This window comes from Cynocephalus volans, chromosome 4 (assembly GCF_027409185.1).
Source record: "Cynocephalus volans isolate mCynVol1 chromosome 4, mCynVol1.pri, whole genome shotgun sequence".
Classification (NCBI taxonomy): Eukaryota; Metazoa; Chordata; class Mammalia; order Dermoptera; family Cynocephalidae; genus Cynocephalus; species Cynocephalus volans.
In genome coordinates, this window is record NC_084463.1 from 131468827 (window position 1) to 131490042 (window position 21216).

Here is a 21216-nt window from a genome sequence, read left to right on the forward strand (position 1 = left end):
TAATCAGGAAGTTGTAAAAATAAAAAATGTGTTATAACAATCATAAATTATATATATAACAATAGGGCTTAAAAACACATGAAGCAAAAGTCAACAGAATTGAAAATAGAAAGATTCACAATCATAACTAAAGATTTTAACACTCTTTTCCCACTAATTGATAGAACAAGTACACACAAAAAAAATCTAGTAAGGACAGAGAAGACTTGAACAAAATTATCAACCAACTTGACCTAACTGACACAAAACATTCCACCAACCAACACCAAAATACACATTCTTTTCAATAGTTCATGAAATATTCCACAAGACAGACAATACGCTTGGCCAAAAAAGAAGTCTTAATATATTTAAAAGGATGAAAGTCTTACCTAGAACATTCCCTGACCACAATCAAATTAAATTTGAAATCATTAACAGAAAGATATTTAGAAAAATCTGAAACGTTTGGAAATTAAACAACATACTTCCAATGGGTTATACCAAAGTAAGTAGAATGAAGGAAATAAGAAAGTTAATAGTGAAAGTCAATGAAAGAGCAAATGAGTAAACATTAGAGAGAAATCAAGGAAATCAAAACCTGGTTCTTTGAAAAGATAAATAAAACTGAAAAACCTCTAAATAAACTGACCAAGAGAAAAGAGAGAAGACGTGAACTATCAAAATCAAGAATGAAAGAGGGTAGGTGGACCAAGATCACCGACTAGAAGACTTTACTGCTCATTTCTCTTACAAAGACAGAAAAAACAAAGAATTTGCAACTACACTTGGACGAAAATAAATAAAGGCGAGTGCTGGAGCACATTGAAGGAGTAACAGAAACACTAGGGAGCAAAGAAACTCAGGAGCCACAGAGAATAGAAGAAAATACTCAGCCTCTACTGCCCCATCCCCCAGCCAAGAACAGCAGGGAACCAGGAAAAACTTCTGCCTGCAGGGAAAAAGTAAGCAAGATGGCTGCAATCCCAAGCTACAATGGGGCCACACAGCCCTTGCAGGCCATAAGCCCAGCGTGGGAACCAGCTATAAGTGCACACAGCTGCATTAATCCAGGAAGGGGTTTCACACCCCTCCACTCCCTGGCTACCACAGAATGTTGCCATTTTGGGATTGGAGCCAACATCCAAGTACATTTTGCCCTGGGGCCCATTAGCCTCCGCACCTCCACAGTGGATTAAATGTCCCACCCAAACTCACTGAAGCTCAATGTGTTAAGGGTGGGAAATCTTATTGTGGTAGTTGAAAGGGGGGGCTTTGGAAAGGAGATTAGATTGTGAGGACTGATTGCACCCTTGTGAATGGATCGATCCATTCTTGAAATAATGGGAGTGGTTCTTCTGCTGGCTTTACAAAGAGAGTGAATGAGGAGGTTAGCGTGCTCGCTCTCCTTCTCCGCCATTCTGCCATATGAGATCCCTGCATTACTATCACCACCACCGAGGCCTTCACCAGATGTATTCCCTGGACTCTGGACTCTCTAGTTTTTTTAACTGTGAGCAATAAATATTGTTTATTTATAAATTACCCAGTATCTGGTATTTGTTATTAGCAGCAGAAATGGACTAATACAAGCCCCAAGGCCCCCTCATCCAATTGGGAGTCTGACACCCAAGCCCACATGGCACCCTGAACCCTAGGAATAGGTAGTCCATTACAGTGTGGAGGCCACCCCCAAGACAGAAGGAACCAGTGCATGCTCTTTCCAGAGCCAGAGAGCTGACTCATCTGGGCCTTCTGTCACTACCACATCTCTGCTCTCTTCAGTGGAGCACTTGTCACCACACCCAGGGGCAATGAGTCCCGCCACAACTCTAGCAAACACACCCAGAGCCATGAATTCCAACTGGAAATCTGTGGAGTGCCAGCACATCTCTCTCGAGGGCACAGAGTCCCATTTGCAGCTCTATGAGCCTGCCCAGGGCTGCCCACTGGAGCTGGGGAGCTGCAGAGGGACCCAGTGTCTCTCTTGTAGGGTATAGAGGCCCACCCATAGCCATGGCAACCTCACTCAGAGTGACCCACTCCACCTGAGGAGATTCAGAGTAACCCAGTATCTCTCTAAGGGGGTGCAAGAACCTATCCATGGCCCCAGCAACCTCAACCAGAATAGCCCAACTCAGCTGAGAAGCTTCAGAGAGACCCAGCATCTCTCTTGAGGGCACATGGGCCCATGCATGACAAAAGTAGACTTGCCCAGAGTGGCCAACTTCAGCTGAGAAGCTTCAGAGTGCCCCAGCATCTCTCTTAGGGGTGCAGGGTCCCACACACTACCCTTAAACCCTACCCAGAGTGGCCCTCCTCACTCCAGCTGAGAAGCTGCAGAGAGACCAGACATCTCTCTTGGGGGCAGAGGGACCTGCCTACAACCACAGCAGTCTTGTTCAGGGTGGCCCCAGTCCAGCTGAGTAGCTGTAGAGCACCCTGGCATCTCTCTTGGGGGCACAGGGTCCCACACATGGCCCCCAACCTCACCTAGAGACACCCACTTCAGCTAAGGAGCTGCTAAGCACCTCATTGTCTCCCTCAAAGTCCAAGGTACTGACTGTGATTCCATAATCCCACCCAGGATCACCTATGTAAGCTGAGGAGCTGTAGAGCACTCCAAAGCTTCTTCCAAGAGCTGAAGACCTCATTCACAACCCCTGCAACCCAGCCCAGTGTCACCCACTCCAATAAGGAGCTATGAGCACCCCAGCACTTAGGCCATGGAGACATTCAGAGACAACTCCAACAATGAGTACAATCAAAGAAATCACACATAGACTCTACTACTGTGCTCACCCAGAACCAAACCTAAAACACTACCCTACTGACACTACAGAACACATATATGGGAAAGAGTCTCTCTCTTCAAAAGCCAGTTCAGAGCATTAGAAGAACCTGTCTACCAGACACCCAGACATCAATGTAGGGATACAAGAAACATGAAAAAAAAAAAAAAAAAACCAAGAAAACTTGACACCTCAAAGGAATACAATAATTCTCCAGTACCAGACCTCCCAAAAAAGGAATTCCAAATAATAATCTCAATGAGATGCAGAAAGTACAGATAGACAATATGACAAAATGAGAAAAACAATTCAGGATCTGAAGGAGAAATTCAATAAAGAGACAGATAAAAAAAGAAGGAAGCAGAAATCTTGGACTGAAGAGTTCATTAAATGAAATAAAAAATACAACAAAGAGTATAAGCAAAGCTAGATCAACCAGAAGAAAGAATTTATGAACTTGAAGACAGGCTTTTTGAAATAACTCAGCAGGACAAAAAGAAAAAAGAATTAAAAAACTGAAGAAAGCCTACAAAATCTAATGGATAATTTTAAGCATACAAACATCTGTATTATAGGAGTTCCATAAAGGGAAGAAAATGGAAAAATCATCAAAAACCTATTTAATGAAATAATAGGTGAAAACTTCCCAAGTGTTGTGAGATATGGACTTCCAAATCCAAGAGGCTCAAAAATCCCCAAAAAGATCTAACTTGAAACTCTCTGAAACACTGTAGTCAAATTGTCAAAAGTCAAAGACAGAGAGAATTCTAAAAACAGCAAGAGAAAAAGTGTCAAGTCACCTGTAAAGTAATCTCCCTCAGGCTAACAGCAGATATCTCAGCAAAAATTTACAGAAAGAAAGGAACAAAAGATAAATAAATCAACCATAACAAAAAAAAACCTAATAAAATGTCAGGAATAAGGCAATACCTTTCAATAACATCCTTGAATGTAAATGGATTAAATTCCCCCATTTAAAAGATAAAGACTGGCTGTATGGATTAAAAAGCAAGACCCAACTATATAACCAAAAATGAACAGGAGTAGCTAAACTTACATCAAATAAAATAGACTTTAAACCAAAAACTATAAAAAGAGATAAAGAAGGACATTATATGATGATAAAGGGGTCAATTCAGCAAGAAAATACAACAGTTGTAAATATATATGCACCCAACATCAGAGCACCCAAATATATAAAGCAAATATTATTGTATCTAAAGGGAGAGATAGACCCCCAAATAATAATAATTGAGAACGTCAACACTTCACTCAGTATTGGACAGATCATCCAGACAAAAAAAATCAACAAAGAAACATTGGATCTAAACTGCCCTATAGACCAAATGGACTTGACAGACATTTACTGAACATTTCATCCAACAACTACAGAATATACATTCTTCTCATCAGCACATGGATCATTCTCCAGGAAAGACTACATGTTAGGCCACAAATCTATTCTCAACAAATTTTAAAAAATTAAAATCACATCAAGTATCTTTTCAGACCACAATAACTAGAAATCAATAACAAGTTAAACTTCAGAAACTGTATAAATACATGGAAATTAAACAACATGCTACTGAACAACCAATGCATCAAAGAAGAAATTAAGCAGAAAATTTAAAAATTCCTTGAAACAAATGAACAGAGAAGCAGATTATACCAAAACCTATAGGATACTACAAAAGCAGTATTAAGAGGGAAGATCATTGCATAAGTGCTTACGTCAAAAGAACAGAAAAACTTCAAATAAACAACCTAACATTGCACCTTAAGGAACTAGAAAAGCAAGAACAGTCCAATCTCAAAATTAGTAGACAGAAAGAAATAATAGAGATCAGAGTAGAACTAAATGAAATAGAGACCAAAAAAAATTATACAAAATATCAATTAAATAAAAAGTTGGTTTTTTCAGCCTGGTTGAGTGCACACCGACCAGAAAGGTGCCCTGCCAGACAGACCCAAAATCTGTGGAGACCACATGCCCCACGGTGCCAGCACATGACTGAGCAGATAGGCCTCACTGCTACCCAACTCCATCCCCAGCCCAGCTGAGTGAGCACCTGATAACAGAGGTACCCCACCAGAGAGGCCCAAGATCCACAGAGACCAAGTGCCCCACAGTGCCAGCGCGTGACCGAGCAGGTAGTCCTCACTGCTGCTGAACTCCATCTCCAGCCCAGCTGAATGCACAACAACCAGAGAGGTGCCTCCCTAGAGAGGCCCAAGAAGAACCAAGGTGACCATGCACCCAGGTGCCAGTGGGTGACCGAGCAGACACTGAGGCAGCCGTGCCGAACTGGCAGGCCCAGCAGCATCCTAGCCAGACAATAGTGTCAATCCAGTGGACTGTGAAATCCCCTGCCACAGTGACTAAGCATGAAAGGAAAGATACCAGAAATGTGAAAAATCAGGAAAGTACACCACCAAAGGGTAATAACTCTCAAGCTCTAGATCTTATAGAACAAGAAGCCCTTGAAATGTCTGACAAGGAATTTCGAGTGATAATTCTAAGGAAACTAAATGAGATACAAGAAAACTCACCTAGACAACACGATGAAATGAGGAAAAGTATACAGGACCTGAAAGAAGAAATGTACAAGGAAATCAATGCCCTGAAAAAAAATGTAGCCGAGCTTGCTGAGCTGAAGAATTCATTCAACAAAATAAAAAACACAACAGAGAGTTTAACCAGCAGGCTTGCAGAAGCAGAAGAGAGAACTTCTGACCTTGAAGATGGGCTGTTTGAAATAAAAAAGGCAGACAATAAAGAAGAATTAAAAACACTGAAGAAAATCTAAGAGAACTATCAGACAACCTTCAGTGCTCAAGTATCCCAGTCATGGGCATTCCAGAAGGGGAGGAAAAAGGAGATTGCATTGAAAACATATTCAACAAAATAGTGGCAGAAAACAATAAAAGAGATTGAAGCTATTATCAGAAGGCTCCCAACAAAGAAAAGCCCAACACCAGTTGGATTCACAGCAGAATTGTACCAAACATTCAAAGAGGAATTGACACCAATTCTCTACAAATTATTCCAAAAGATTGAAACAGAGCCAATTCTCCCAAACTCATTCTATGAAGCAAATATCACCCTGATACCAAAACCAGGTAAAGATACAACTAAAAAGAAAACTACAGGCCAATATCATTGATGAATATAGATGCAAAAATCCTCACTAAAATACTAGCAAACACAATACAGCAACACATACGCAAAATTATACACCATGATCAAGTGGGGTTCATCCCAGGGATGCAAGGTTGGTTCAACATACGCAAATCAATAAATGTGATACACCATATTGATAAAATCAAACACAAGGACCATATGTTCATCTATATAGATGCTGAAAAAGCATTCAATACAATACAACACTCATTCATGATGAAGACTCTCTACAAGTTAGGTATAGATGGAAAGTATCTCAACATAATTAAAGCCATGTATGATAAACCCACTGCCAATATCATCCTGAATGGGGAAAAGCTGAAAGCTTTTCCTTTAAGGACAAGAACTAGACAAAGATGCCCACTCTCACCATTCCTATTCAACATAGTGTTGGAAGTACTAGCTAGAGCAGAGAAGAGAAGGAAATAAAGGGCATCCAGATTGGAAAAGATGAAGTCAAACTGTCCCTGTTTGCAGATGACATGATCCTATATATCGAATAGCCTAAAGCCTCTACAAAAAACCTCTTGGAGTTGATAAATGATTTCAGCAAAGTTTCAGGATACAAAATCAACACACAAAAATCAGTAGCATTTCTATTCTCCAATAGTGAATAGGCAGAATGAGAAATCAAGAAAGCTTGCCCATTTACAATACCAACCAACAAAATAAAATACTTAGGAATTGAGTTAACCAAGGAGGTGAAAAATCTCTATAATGAGAACTACAAACCACTGTTGAGAGAAATTAAAGAGGACACAAGAAGATGGAAAGATATCCCATGCTCTTGGATTGGAAGAACCAACATTGTGAAAATGTCCATACTACCCAAAGTGATATACAAACTCAATGCAATCCCCATCAAAATTCCAATGACATTTTTCTCAGAAATGGAAAAAGCTATCCAGACATTTATATGGAATAACAAAAGACCATGAATAGCCAAAGCAATCCTGAGCAAAACAAAAATAAGGCTGGTGGCATAACACTACCCGACGTTAGAGTATTTTACAAAGTTATAATAACCAAAATAGCATGGTACTGGCATAAAAACAGACAAACAGATCAATGGAACAGAATAGAGAATCCAGAAATCAACTCACACACCTACAGCCATCTGATCTTTGACAAAGGCACCAAGCCTATTCACTGGGGAAGAGACTGCCTCTTTAGCAAATGGTGCTGGGATAACTGGATATCCATGTGCAGGAGAATGAAACTAGACCCATACCTCTCACCATGTACTAAAATCAACTCAAAATGGATTAAAAAATTAAATATACACCCTGAAACAATAAAACTTCTTAAAGAAAACATAGGAGAAACACTTCGGGAAGTAGGACTGGGACAGAATCATGAATATTACCCAAAAGCACGGGCAACCAAAGGAAAAATAAACAAATGGGATTATATCAAACTAAAAAGCTTCTGTACAGCAAAAGAAACAATTAACAGAGTTAAAAGACAACCAACAGACTGGGAGAAAATATCTGCAAAATATACATCTGACAAAGGATTAATATCCAGAATACACAAGGAACTCAAACAACTTTACAACAAAAAACCAAGTAACCCAATTAAAAAATGGGCAAAAGAGCTAAATAGGCATTTCTCTAAGGAAGATATACGAATGGCCAACAGACATATGAAAAAATGCTCAACATCACTCAGCATTCAGGAAATGCAAATCAAAACCACACTGAGATAACATCCCACCCCAATTAAGATGGCTAATATCCAAAAGACTGTGAATGATAAATGCTGGCAAGGTTGTGGAGAAAAAGGAACTCTCATACCTTGTTGGTGGGACTGCAAAATGGTGCAGCCTCTATGGAAAATGGTATGGAGGTTCCTCAAACAATTGCAGATAGATCTACCATATGACCCAGCTATTCCACTACTGGGAATATACCCAGAGGAATGGAAATCATCAAGTCGAAGGTATACCTGTTCTCCAATGTTCATTGCAGCAGTATTTACAATAGCTAAGAGTTGGAACCAGCCCAAATGTCCATCAGATGAGTGGATACGGAAAATGTGTTATATATACTGAATGGAATACTACTCTGCTATAAAAAAAGAATGAAATACTGCCATTTGCAACAACATGGATGGACCTAGAGAGAATTATATTAAGTGAAACAAGTCAGGCATAGAAAGAGAAATATCACACATTCTCCCTTATTTGTGGGAGCTAAAAATAAATAAATAAATACACAAATAAACTGGGGTGGGATTGAAGAAGACACAACAATTACAATTCCTTGATGTTGATACAACAAGTGAACAGATATGAGGTTGTTAGGAGGGAGGGGAGAGAGGGAGATTTTGGTAATGGGCCACAATAATCAACCACATTGTATATTGGCAAAATAAAATAAAATTTAATAAATAAATAAATAAATAATAAAAATAAAAACAAAAATTTGGTTTTTTGAGAAGATAAACAAAATTGACAAAACATTAGCTAGACTAAGAACAAAGGAGAGAAGACCCAAATGACTAACATTGGAAATGAAAAAGGAGACATTATAACTGATACCAAAGAAACACAAAGAATCATTAGAGAGTATTACGGACAACTATATGCCAACAAATTGGAAAATCTGGAGGAAATATATAAATTTCTAGACATACATAACCCACCAAGAATGAACCAAGAAACAGAAAATCTGAATAGACCAATAGTAAGTAACAAGATTGATTCAGTAATCAGCAGTCCCCCAGCAAAGAAAATCCCAGGACATGATGGACTCGCTACTGAATTTTACCAAAATTTTAAAGAAAAATTATCAATTCTTTTCAAACTCTTCCAAAAATTGAAGCAGAAAGTATTCTCCCAACTCATACTATGAGGTCAGCAACATCTTAATACCAAAATCAGACAAGGACACAACAAAAAAAGAAAACTGCAGGCCAATACACCCAATGAACATAGATGCAAAATTCTGAACAAAATACTAGAAAACTGGGGCCGAGCCCGTGGCGCACTCGGGAGAGTGCAGCGCTGGGAGCGCAGCGACGCTCCCGCCGCGGGTTCGGATCCTATATAGGAATGGCCGGTGCACTCACTGGCTGAGTGCCGGTCACGAAAAAGACAAAAAAAAAACAAAACAAACAAACAAAAAAAAAAAAATACTAGAAAACTGAATTCAACAGCAAATCAAAAAGATTACACACCATGATCAAATGGGATTTATCCCAGGGATGCAAGGATAGCTCAACATACTCAAATTAATAAATGTGATACAGCACATCAACAAAATCAAGGACAACAGCCATCTGATCATCTTGATAGATGCAGAAAAGGCATTTGATAAAATTCAACATAACTTCATGATAAAAACTCTCAACAAATTAAGTATAAAAGGAAAGTATCTCAGCACAATAAGGGCCATATATGACAAACCCATAGCTAACATCATCCTGAGTGGAGAAAAGTTGAAAGCTTTTCCTCTAAGAAAAGGAACAAGACAAAAATGCCCATCCTTACCACTCCTATTTAATATAGTACTGGAAGTTCTAGCCAGAGCAATTAAACAAGAGAAAGAAATAAATGGCATCCAAATTTGAAAAAACAAAGTCAAGTTGTCCCTCTTTGAAGATGACATGATCTTATATAGAGAGAACCCTATACACTCCACCAAAAAACTCTAAAAGCTGATAAACAAATTCAGTAAAGTTGCAGGATGTAAAATCAATATACAAAAATCAGTAGTGTTTCTATACAACAAACTAGCAGAAAAAGAAATGAAGAAAGCAATCTCATTCACAATATCTAACAAAAAAATAAGATACCTAGGAAAAAATTTAACCAAGGAGGTAAAAGATCTCTACAATGAAAGTACAAATCACTGCTGAAAGAAATTAAAGAGGACACAAAAAGATGGAAAGACATTCCATGCTTTTGAATTACAAGAATTAATACTGTCAAAATGACCATACTACCCAAAGTGATCTACAAATTCAGTGTAATCCCCATCAAAATACCAATGACATTCATCACAGAAATAGTAAAAACAATCGTAACATTCATATGAAACAACAAAAGACCCCGAATATCCAAAGCAATCCTGAGCAAAAAGAATAAAGCTGGAGGCATTATGCTACCTGACTTCAAAATATACTACAAAGCTATCATAACCCAAACAGCATGGTACTGGCATAAAAACAGACACATGGACCAAAGGAAAAGAATAGAGAACCCAGAAATAAATCCACATATTTACAGCCAACTGGTGTCTTCGAGAAAAGCACCAAGAACATACATTGGAGAAAAGACTACCTCTTCCAGAAACAGTGTTGGGAAGACTGGATATCCATACATAGAAGAATGACACTAGACCCCTGTCTCTCACCACTTAAAATCAATTCAAAGTGTATTAAAGATTTAAATGTAATACCAAAACTATAAAACTACTAGAAGAAAACATAAGGGAAACATTCCAAGACATTGTTCTGAGCAAAAATTTTATGGAAATGACTCCTAAAGCAGGCAACAAAAACAATAATAGACAAATGGGATTACTTCAAAGTAAAAAGCTTCAGCACAGCAAAAGAAACAATCAACAGAACAAAGAGGCAACCAGCAGAATGAGAGAAAATATTTGCAAACTATTCATCTGACAACGGACTAATATCCAGAAAATACACATAACTTGAACAACTTAACAGCATAAAACCAAATAATCCAATTTAAAAATGGTCAGATGACCTGAATAGATGTTTCTCAAAAGAAGACATACAAATTTCCAACAGGTATATGAAAAAATGCTCAACTCAACATCATTAATCATCAGGGAAATGCAAATCAACACCACAATAAGATATCGTCTCACCCCAGGTTAGAATGGCTATTACTAAATGCAGGCAAGGGTGCGGAGAAATGAGAACTCATACACTATTAGTTGGAATGTAAATTAGTAAAGACATCATGGAAAACTGTAGAGCGGTTCCTCAAAAAACTAAAAATAGAACTACCATATGATCTGGCAATCACACTGCTGGGTATTTCTCCAAAGGAAAGGAAATATAACAAAGAGATATCTGCACCTCCATGTTTATTGCAGCACTATTCACAACAACCAAGATATGGAATCAACCTACATGTCCACTGACAGATGAACAGATAAAGAAAATATTTTATATATACACAATGGAATACTACTTGGCCATTAAAAAGAATAAAATCCTGTCATTTGCGGCAACATGGATAAGCCTGGAAGGCATTTCATTAAGTGAAATAAGTCAGGAACAGAAAGATAATTACCACATGTTCTCTCATATGCGAGACCTAAAAAAAAAAAAAAAAAAGTTGAACTTTTAAAAGTAGAGTGTAGAACTTTGGTTACTAGAAGCTGGGAAGAGGAGGGGGGAGAGGGATAGTGAGAGGTTGGTTAATGGTCACAAAGTTACAGCTAGATAGGAAAAATAAGTTCTAGTGGTGTATGGTAGTGCTAGGCATCTATAATCAACAATAATTTATTGTGTGTCCTCAAATGGCTAGAAGCGAGGAGCTGAAATGTTCTTATCACAATGAAATGATAAATTTTTACAATGATAAATTTGCTTACTACCCTGATTTGATTGATTGCCACACACTGTATACATGTATGGAAATATAACTCTGTACCCCATAAACATGTACAATGGGTAAATTTTGATTATAAAATAAAATAAAATATTGTTTAAAAAAAGAAGAAAACAAAAGAATGTGAGAAGAACATCAAAACAGACCCTACAGAGGATATAATAATAAGGGAATATTATGAGGAGCCTTAGCCAATAAATTTGACAACTTATGAAAAGAACAAGACAAAAACTACCCAAACTGACTGTGTTGAGGGTTCCCAAGACCACTCCCAGGATCAGTGACTCATTAGGAGGACTCACAGGCTTCCAGATATAGTTGTACTCATAGTTAAGATTTATTACAGCAAACAGACACAAAACAAAATAGGCAAAGGAAGAGGCACGTAAGGAGAAATCTGGAGGAAACCAGCTATCGGCTTCCAAGAGTCATCTCCCAGTGGAGTCACACAAGACATGCTTAATTCCTTCAGCACTGAATTGTGACAACATATGTGAATTGTTGTCTATCAGGGAAGCTCATTAGAGACTCCATGGTTTTTCTGGGAGCTGCTCATGTGAACATACCCAGGCTAGCATATGCCAAAACTCCAGACTCCCAGAAAGAAAGCAGAGGTTCAGAATAAACTAATAGTGGGCACAGTGAGCCACTCCTGTCAGTTAAAAAATGGTGAGAACCCTCCCCAAACCCAAATTTCCAGGCATCAGCCAAAGGCAAACCTTACAAGCAGGTCTTTCTAAGGATAGCATTCACTGCCATGTTAAATCTTTTTTGCATTCCACAAGAAGAAATCGAAAATCTGAATAGCTCCGTAAGTAATTTAAATACTGAATTTGTTCTTTAGAATTTTCTCACAAAGAAAAAGCCCCGTTAGCTTCACTGGTGAATTCTACCTAACATTTAACAAAGAAACAATACCAATTCTGCATCGGAAAGGACATATTCCAATTCAGTTTATGAGGCAAATATAACACAAAAACCAGACCAAAAGAGTATAAGAAAAAATGAAACATACAGATCAGTATTCCTCATCAATTCAAAATCTTAACAAAGCATTAGCAATTTGAATCCAGCCATATATATAAAGGATAATACGTTATGACCAATTGAAGTTTATCCCAGGAATGCAAGGTTATTTTAACATTTGGAAATCAATTAATGTAATTAATATTAAAAGAATACCAAATCTTTTTTATCATCTTAATAGATACAGAACAAGCATTTGACAAAATTTAACACCCATTCATGATAAAAACTCACTGATGATAAAAGCTCAGCAAACCAGGAAAAGAGGGAAATTTTCTCAAGCTGATAAAGAGTATAAACAAAAAAACTACAGCTAACATTACATGAAATGGTAAAAGAATAAATACTCTTCATCTGAGATGAGAAACAAGGCAAGCATACCCACCCTTACAACTTTTATTCAACATTGTACTAGAGGGTCCTAGCAGTAGGGATATACTAGGACCCTAGCAGAGGGTTCTAGTGCAGTAAGTTGAGAAAATGAAATAAAATGTATGCTGTTTTAGAAAGAAAGAAGTAAAATCGCCTTAAATTAACAGACAACATGATCACATATATAGAAAACCCCAAAGTTCAACAAAAAAACCTACTATAACAATAAGTTAATTTAAAAATGAGGTCAATGTATAAAAATCAATTGTACTTCTATAAATGAACAAAGAACAATTAGAAAAATAAAAATTTTAAATATTCTTTAAAATAGGATCCCCAAAAAAGAAATATTCAGGGATAGATTTAACCAAATATTTGCAAGACCTATATAATGAAAACTACAAAACGTTTCTGAGATGTATTTTAAAATATCCAAATAAATGGAAAGCTAACCCATATTCATGGAATGGAGACTAAATATTGTTAAAAGGTAAATTCTTTGCAAATTAATCTATAGATTCAACACAATCCCAACCAAAATTCCACAAAATTTTTGTTTTTAGAAATTTGACAAACTGATCCTAAAAGTGATATGAAAATGTAAAGGACCTAGAAGAGCAAAAAACAATTTTGAAAAAGAACAACAAAACTGAAGAACTTATACTACATTTTAAGACTTCTTAAAAACTTACATTAATAAAGGTAGTGTGGTAGCACCTTAAGTATAGACATATAATAAATGGAACATTATAAAGAGTCCAGAAATAGACCCACATATACTTGGTTAATTGCTTTTCAAAGAAATTACCAAGGTACAATGGGAGATAGAATAGTCTTTTCAACAAATGTGTGTGCTGGAACAACTGGAACTCAATATCTAAAAACGACCCTTGATACTTATGTCAAAACTACACAAAAATTAATTTAAAAATGTATATTACAGACCACATGCTTATACTCATTTTTTAAAAGTCAAGAAACAAAATATAAAACAGGGAGAGAATCATCAGTGAGAGTGTTAATTTAACAGTTTGCACCCCCCAATATATTTGAACTTTACCTGAAACTTCTTGTCTTCTTCAACCTTTTTCTGATTGCATAATTTATTGCAATGTTCTTGTAACTGAATATGAGTTTCTTTAAGTGATGATAATTCAGTTTTAATTTCATTAATTTCTCCAGTAAGTTCTTCAACCTATTATAAAATTTAACCAAAATGAGCAGGCATATATCTATTTCTTGTCTGAAAATACTTTATTAAAACAAGTTTTGGAAAATAGTAAAAAAAATAACAATCACAAAGTAATTACTAACATTCAAAGCTACCACTTTATTGAATTGTGCTGAGTACTTAATAAACATAACTGCATACTCATAAAAACTCTATGAGGTATTATTATGTCCACTTTACAGGGGAAAAATATGAAGCTCACAGAAAGTAACTTGCCCCAGATCACATAAAGTGGCAGTCAGGATTCAAATCCAAAGCTAAATCTTAGAAGTGTGTTCTTAACTACTACAGTAAACCAACTCTTGTTAAAAATGAAAATTTATGAACTTATTTTAATCATAAATATTCTATAAGTTATACTTTCATTTCTTTCTTAAGTTTTATTTTCTTATTGCAAATTGGATATACAGATTTCAACCCAACTAGATGAACGGTACTGAACACTAAGTGGCACTATAGAAACTGACACTTCAGCCTCATATTTACATCTGTAAATTGGACTTTTGTGGCCTGTAAAATTCCATAATCTTTTTTTGTGGGGGAGTGATGTTTCACAAAACCTCAAATATGAGACAAAGTAAGTTCCACTGAGGAGAAAAATAGCCTTTGTCTTGGAAGACTATAAAAGTTTCTCTTATACAATTTTAAAACTCCTTACCACAAAAGTGTGTAATATTCTTTAAAGAGGTAAGCAGATGTAAACTCACATAATTTTCCCTTCATCTCATCTATTTTTAACCACTTTTTAATCTTTCTCTGCAAGGTACTTCTTTTCAAAGGCTAAACTCTCCATGTGTTCTTTATCCCATCCTCTCCTATCCCCTTCAGTCCTAGCTCTAGCAATTTTCTCTTTTCTTCTGCCTATTCTCAATCTCACACTACATCAGCATGTTCTGCTCAGCCACCAATTACACTCTACTCACATTCCTGTTTTATTTCTCTTTGACCCAGTTACTCCTTCTCTCTCACTTCTTAAAGAGACCACATATGCTACTTTCAAATTCTAGCCTCTCATCATTTCCTAACAACCTGACTTTGGCCCTTACTGTTCTACTGACTGTTTTCTCATATATCACCTGTGAGTTAGCAAAAGGATTTTCCCAAGTCTCACACCATTTTCCAGCACTGTAATATTTGACTATGTTGACTACTTACTCTGTTCTTGAAACAGCCTCTTCTCTTGGCTTCCATTGTACTACTCTCTACTTTCCTACCTTTCTCACTGTTCTTATCAGGCTCTCTGTCCTCTCTTGCCCCAACACACACAAACTAACACTCACAGAATGTTGGCATTCCCCAAGGTTCTTTCTTTTTTAGCCCTCTTCTCTTCATGTCCTCCACTCCTTCCATAGGAAGTTATTTTATCTGTAACTTCAAATTTCACTTTTATAATAATAAATCTTAAATCTCCTCTCCAACCTCTTTCCTAAGATTAGATTTTCATTTCCAAATGGATGGTATGCATTTCAAGCTAGATGCCCTGCAGGCACCGTAAATTCAACAGTCCTCAAATTAAATTCATTATTTTCATCCACCAAATATTCTCCTTTTACATTTCTTATGTCACTTAATGACATTATCATTCTATGAGTTATACTAATCTCAGAGTCACATTTGATGTGTTTTCTCACTCCAATACCCATTATATATAGAATGTAACTAACCCTGCCAATTCTACTTCCAACATGCATCCTACATCTCTCCCTCTTCTCTGTTCTCACTACTATTGCCCTAATTCACACCCTCATAGGCTCATGGTTAGATTACAATATTCTTCTTATGGTTTCTTTCCATAAAGCCATCTTCCATACTGTTGCAAGTTATTTTCTAAAACACAGATCTGCCTATGTCACTTCTTTGCTTTAAAACTCTCAATGGCTTCCTAATCCTTATAAAATTCAGCTCCCTTAGTAATGAACCCTTCAAAAGCTGATCTCAACCTATTTTCCAGTGTCACATTCCACATATCCTATTACAGAATAGACTATTTCATCATCCTTGAAAATGCAGTTTCGTGCCCCCATAATTTTCCCCATTCTTTCTTAAACGCAATGCCAACAGGATGGAATGGGAAGGGTAAGGAATTGGTACATTTTGCTTGGTGAAATCTTATTCATCCTTCAAGGACAAATTCTAGTGTTATCTTTTCTCTAAAACTTTCTCCAACCTAGTTAAACGACATGATTTATTTTATGCTATCATATTACTTTTTTAATAATACAAAAAGCATGCTGCACTATTGTAATTAATTCCACAGTTATCTGTCCCTTGAGAGTGTGAGCTCTTTGGTAACCTATATTTTAGGTATGTTTTAAAACCAGAGCCTACAATAGCATCTAACACATAGGATATGCTCAATAACTGCTGTGAATTAAATTTCTTTTGTGACCTCCCTTTCCCTAAATAATTTCTGAACCTCATTCATTGTTTTTTGTCTATGTACATTCATTTATATAACTAGTCAAAAATCAAAACATATATGTATAACGCTGTTATTTATATTTCAACAAATTTTAAAGATACCACCTAAAAATATGCAGTTAATTTTATTAGCATAATATTTCCTTTCACTGTTTATTTTTTTAAATGACCAAGTATAAAACAGTAGTTTATATGATTCCAATTTATTTTTATCAATGTGTTTATCATATTTTTTTGTTTCTTTTTTTTTTTTTTTTGGTGGCTGGCTGGTATGGGATCTAAATCCATGACATTGGTGTTACCAGCACCACACTCTGAGCTAACCCTCAGCCCTTTTATAATGTTTTTTTTTTTAACCCATCTTGATCTAATCTCAATAGCCATACTATTATTGTCCTTCACTTAAGAATGTTTAAAAACCTACAGAGATAGATATTTAGATAGATAGGACAATTAAGACTAAATTTGATCTTGCATTCAAGAAAACTCTTATAGAACTAAAGCAGCTATGTCTTACTTAACTATATTCTGTTCAGTACTAAAGCATTATGGAAGGGAAGTGACTATAGAATCTAAAAATTCTAAGATAAGACCAATTTTATTCAAATTTATAGATTGAGAGTTCCAGTCAAGATGGCTGAATAGATGGTCCTCAGCATCATTCTCTCCCACAAATCAACCAATTTACAACTATAAAAATGTAACATCAGCCAAGCAGGGGCCGCTGGAGCTCAGGGGAAGAGGAGAGACCTACAGAGTGCATGAAGGCAGTAGAAACCATGATGAAAGAAAGAAAAAACTGTTCGGAGGGTTTCGGGCCACTGCTGCTTTAACGCTCCAGCTGCTGAGCACATGGAGCAGGAGCTGGCAGAAGCCGCAGCTGTGCCCTTCAGATGGAGTTACTTGGACGTGGCAAGGGAGAAGAGAGCCTTGGTGGCCCCCAGGACAGCAAGACCACTAATACGGTTCCCGTGGACCAACTCAGGAGTGAGGAGCCAGAACAGCTATAAAAGAGGAGCCATTCAGAGGCCAGTGAGTCATTGCAAGGGACTTGGACAGGGTCCGTCCCATGGGAAGCGTTTGGAGCATGGGCAGTGGGGGAGATGGGCCCACTAGGAGAACACTGGGACCCAGCAAGGACAGCTGATCTGCCCCCCAATCAGCACAGGACCACTCAGAGGAGATGGGTCGGGAATGCAGAATTGCATGGGGTGCAGTTTGATGAAAAAACTCAGGCCCAGATTGGAGTTTCTACACAACACAGGTGCACCCAGTCTCTGGAGAGCCAGAAGTACCTATAAGGTCAACCGTTAAACCCCGAGCTGCACAAAAAGCCTTCCCTAGGGAAAGAGCAGCAAAGCAGCAATTTAGCTCAAACACAGAGCTCAAGTACTGGTTCCCACAGGAAGTTCCCCCATTTTAGAAGTAAGCAAAGGACAAAAAATTAGTTCCAGCCCAGGCATACCACCAGTGCCTTGGGGCCCTCCAGGGAACATGAGGTATGGAGCCAGGGACCAGACCCCCCTCCTAAAACCAGGCACACGGCACCAGTGCCTCAGGGCCCACCCAGGGACCCAAGTTATAGAGCCAGGGACTAGATACTCCCCACAACCAGGCATACCGCCAGCACCAAGGAGCATGCCAAAAATATCACCTCCATGTGGGTGGCCCACCACAGCCACCACAATAACCATGGCTGCCGTGAAAGCAGCTAAACACCACAACCACCATGCAGATGGTCTGCCAGCCACTGGCGTGCACTGACACAAGGAGAGTCACCAGCAGAGATAAAGAAAAGAAGAGGATCTCTCTCTCCACAAAGCCCATTTCAGAGTGACAGAAGCAGCATCTGCTCTATGATAATATTGGGGGACCTGACCACACCTCTCAGCATTACACAGATCATCTAGGCAACAAATCAACAGAGTAACCATTATTCTTTCAGAAGGAGAGAAGAAATCTAGGGTAATTAGAGTGGGGAAGGGGGAGGGGGGTGGGGAAAGATTGGACAAGGGGCATAAAGAATAATTATGATTTGTAATAATATATATGCTAGGAATATTGATTTGATCAACATATCTCCAACATGTATAGTCAATCTTGATTCAATAAAAAAATTTTAAAATTAATTAAGTGATATCTCAGCAAAACAAACAAACAAACAAAAATCCAAAAAACCCCCAAATTTATAGATTGAGGCCTCACCAGTAAAACTGTTTATTTTTCTTAATTCAATCGATTTTTTTCTTGGGAGAGAGGCACAGCTGTAATCTTATCAGAGAAAATGAATGTACAATTTTCTTAGCTGAACTGAACTCTTTTATTTTTATTTTTGGCATATTTGGCATATTTAAGCCTATATTTCCTCTTTTACTTTATAGCTTATGCTGACAGTACCATTTCCATGGTCTTTTAAACCTCTGAGATGAAAAGGAGGTTTGGGGATGCAATTCAGATGAACTGAAATTAAAAGGAAAAAGCTTGTTGAAGCTCACTGCTTAATGATAAACTTTACTAGCACAGAAATTATTAAGCATTTTTTAGTATTTTCATACAATTAACTATAAAGTATTTTTCTCAGATTTGAGTAAAGATTATCAAAATCATCAGGGAAGACTTGATTTCTCCAAACTATAAATTAAAAAAAACATGTTAAGTGAAAATAATCAAATTGAGTTACTTATATAACAATTTAAATAAAATAAAATCATCTACAAATAATATTATCAAGCTGGTACTTAGATATATATCATATCAGTATAATAATATAGTATAAACTATAATAAGTATAATAGTCTAAAATACAATCATACTTTTCCAAAATATAGCTTAATAAACTCACAGTGACCTTCTACTGTGTTTACTCTTTAAAAGAATTTCAAAGACAATGAAAATTGACATTAAAATAGAATAATCAATTTTGGGGTCTACCAATAGTTAAAGTGAACCTTCATATTTCACAATTTGAATTTACATAATTTTACATTATTATCTACTTTGCTGAAATTAAAATTTAGTATAAAATAAATGTGGTTTAAGGAAATAGCCATGTTTATAACAATCTTACCATGAAATGTTAATACTATAGAACTCAACTATGGTATACGTGTTCTAAACGTGGCTCTAATACATCTCAAAACTGCTGAGAAAAGCAAAATAGATCAATTAACAATAGTACATATATAATTATTTTAGTCATTTATTAAAATACTATGCAATGGTTTTATGAAAGGCAAATTAATTCTTTGTCACATATGGGAGGTCATTCAAATTGTATATATGTATATGCACATATATATAAACCAAAATGTACATGTGTTGTCATCCATGCATAAAAACATTACAGGAAATTTTATTACATTTAGCTTTTTAAAAATTGTTAACTTTTTGGAAATATGAGTGCAAGAAGACAATGTGTCTAACTTGATTCCTATATTATTTTTGCAGTATTTTCTAAGCATTTAATAGTTATTTTAAATGTCTACAACTATTTAAAATATTCTAATATTTAATAAACCTACATGTCTTTTCCAAGTTCCCAGTGCTTTCTCATGCTCATTTTGAAGATTAAGGAACTTTTCTTCATTTTCTTTTACCTTCTCCCTTTGCAGCTCATTATCTCTCTGAAGGGTCTGCAATAAAATTAATTATCCAAAAAATAATCAATACTACATTAATGAATTTTGATGAGTTTTATGTTGCTTGGACCTTTGCTTCTAACATGCTGAAAGTGCCATACAGATCAGTGATAATGTGCTATCTCAACAATAATTTTCATAAATTAACAGAAAGGTGCTTATAGTTTAGCTAACAGGAAATAGGGGGAGGTTATGATAAAGAAATGGCTATAAAAGGGTATAAAAACATTGCCATTATTCAGTTTCACTGCATAAGTTTTAATGTACTGAAGAAGTAATATAAAGTACAGCACTGAAAAGTATGAAATGTAGCATAATCCAGCCTAACTCTACTAAAGAAATTTAACTACCACAGAACTTTTTTTCATATACGTTTATTTTAGAAATTAACTGGCTAGAACACCTTTAAATACAATTTTAATTTTAATTTCAAATTAACATTTTTAGCATAACTTAAATTTTTACCATATCAACTTAATTACTTCATTGAATTAACATAATAAAATCACCACCAAACTAGCCCCCTCCCCAGAAAAACCTTTAAGGAGTAAAAATACTACCAAGTGTTTTCTAAGACTAGGGTTTTAAAGCTATTAAATCACTGACACCAATATTATTAGGTTTCTTCAATGGCTGCTGATAATCCAAGTAAACTTCTGTAAAAAGATAAATAGTAAGAACTCTTACCTATATGTCTAATACATCTGGAATTTTTAAGTTCATTTATTTATCATTGAAGCTATGCACACTCAGGGTAAAAATTGCAAGCTACACAAAAAGTATTTAAAAAGAAAAGGTAAAGTTATCCTCTATCAGTTTTTTTCCCCAGAAGTAAAGCACTCTAGCCATTTCTTGTGTACCCTTCCAGAAATTGTCTATAAGCATACAAGTACATAAAATATAACTTTTAAAATACAGATGAGACCATATCATAATACTTATTCTGTAATCTGCTTTTAAAAAATTCTTACTTACTTTCCATATTA

At 36.4% G+C, this 21216-nt stretch overlaps 1 protein-coding gene across 1 annotated transcript in view; it reads right to left on the bottom strand.

Moving 5' to 3' along the window:
- The window catches only part of CCDC73 (coiled-coil domain containing 73), a 153140-nt gene that overhangs the window by 16763 nt on the left and 115161 nt on the right, over nt 1-21216 (bottom strand). The window contains exons 13-14 of the mRNA XM_063094985.1: nt 20114-20224; nt 14001-14135 (exon numbers count right to left, since the gene is read on the bottom strand). Coding sequence (XP_062951055.1) covers nt 14001-14135; nt 20114-20224 — 246 coding nt within the window. The remainder of the gene's footprint in view (nt 1-14000; nt 14136-20113; nt 20225-21216) is intronic.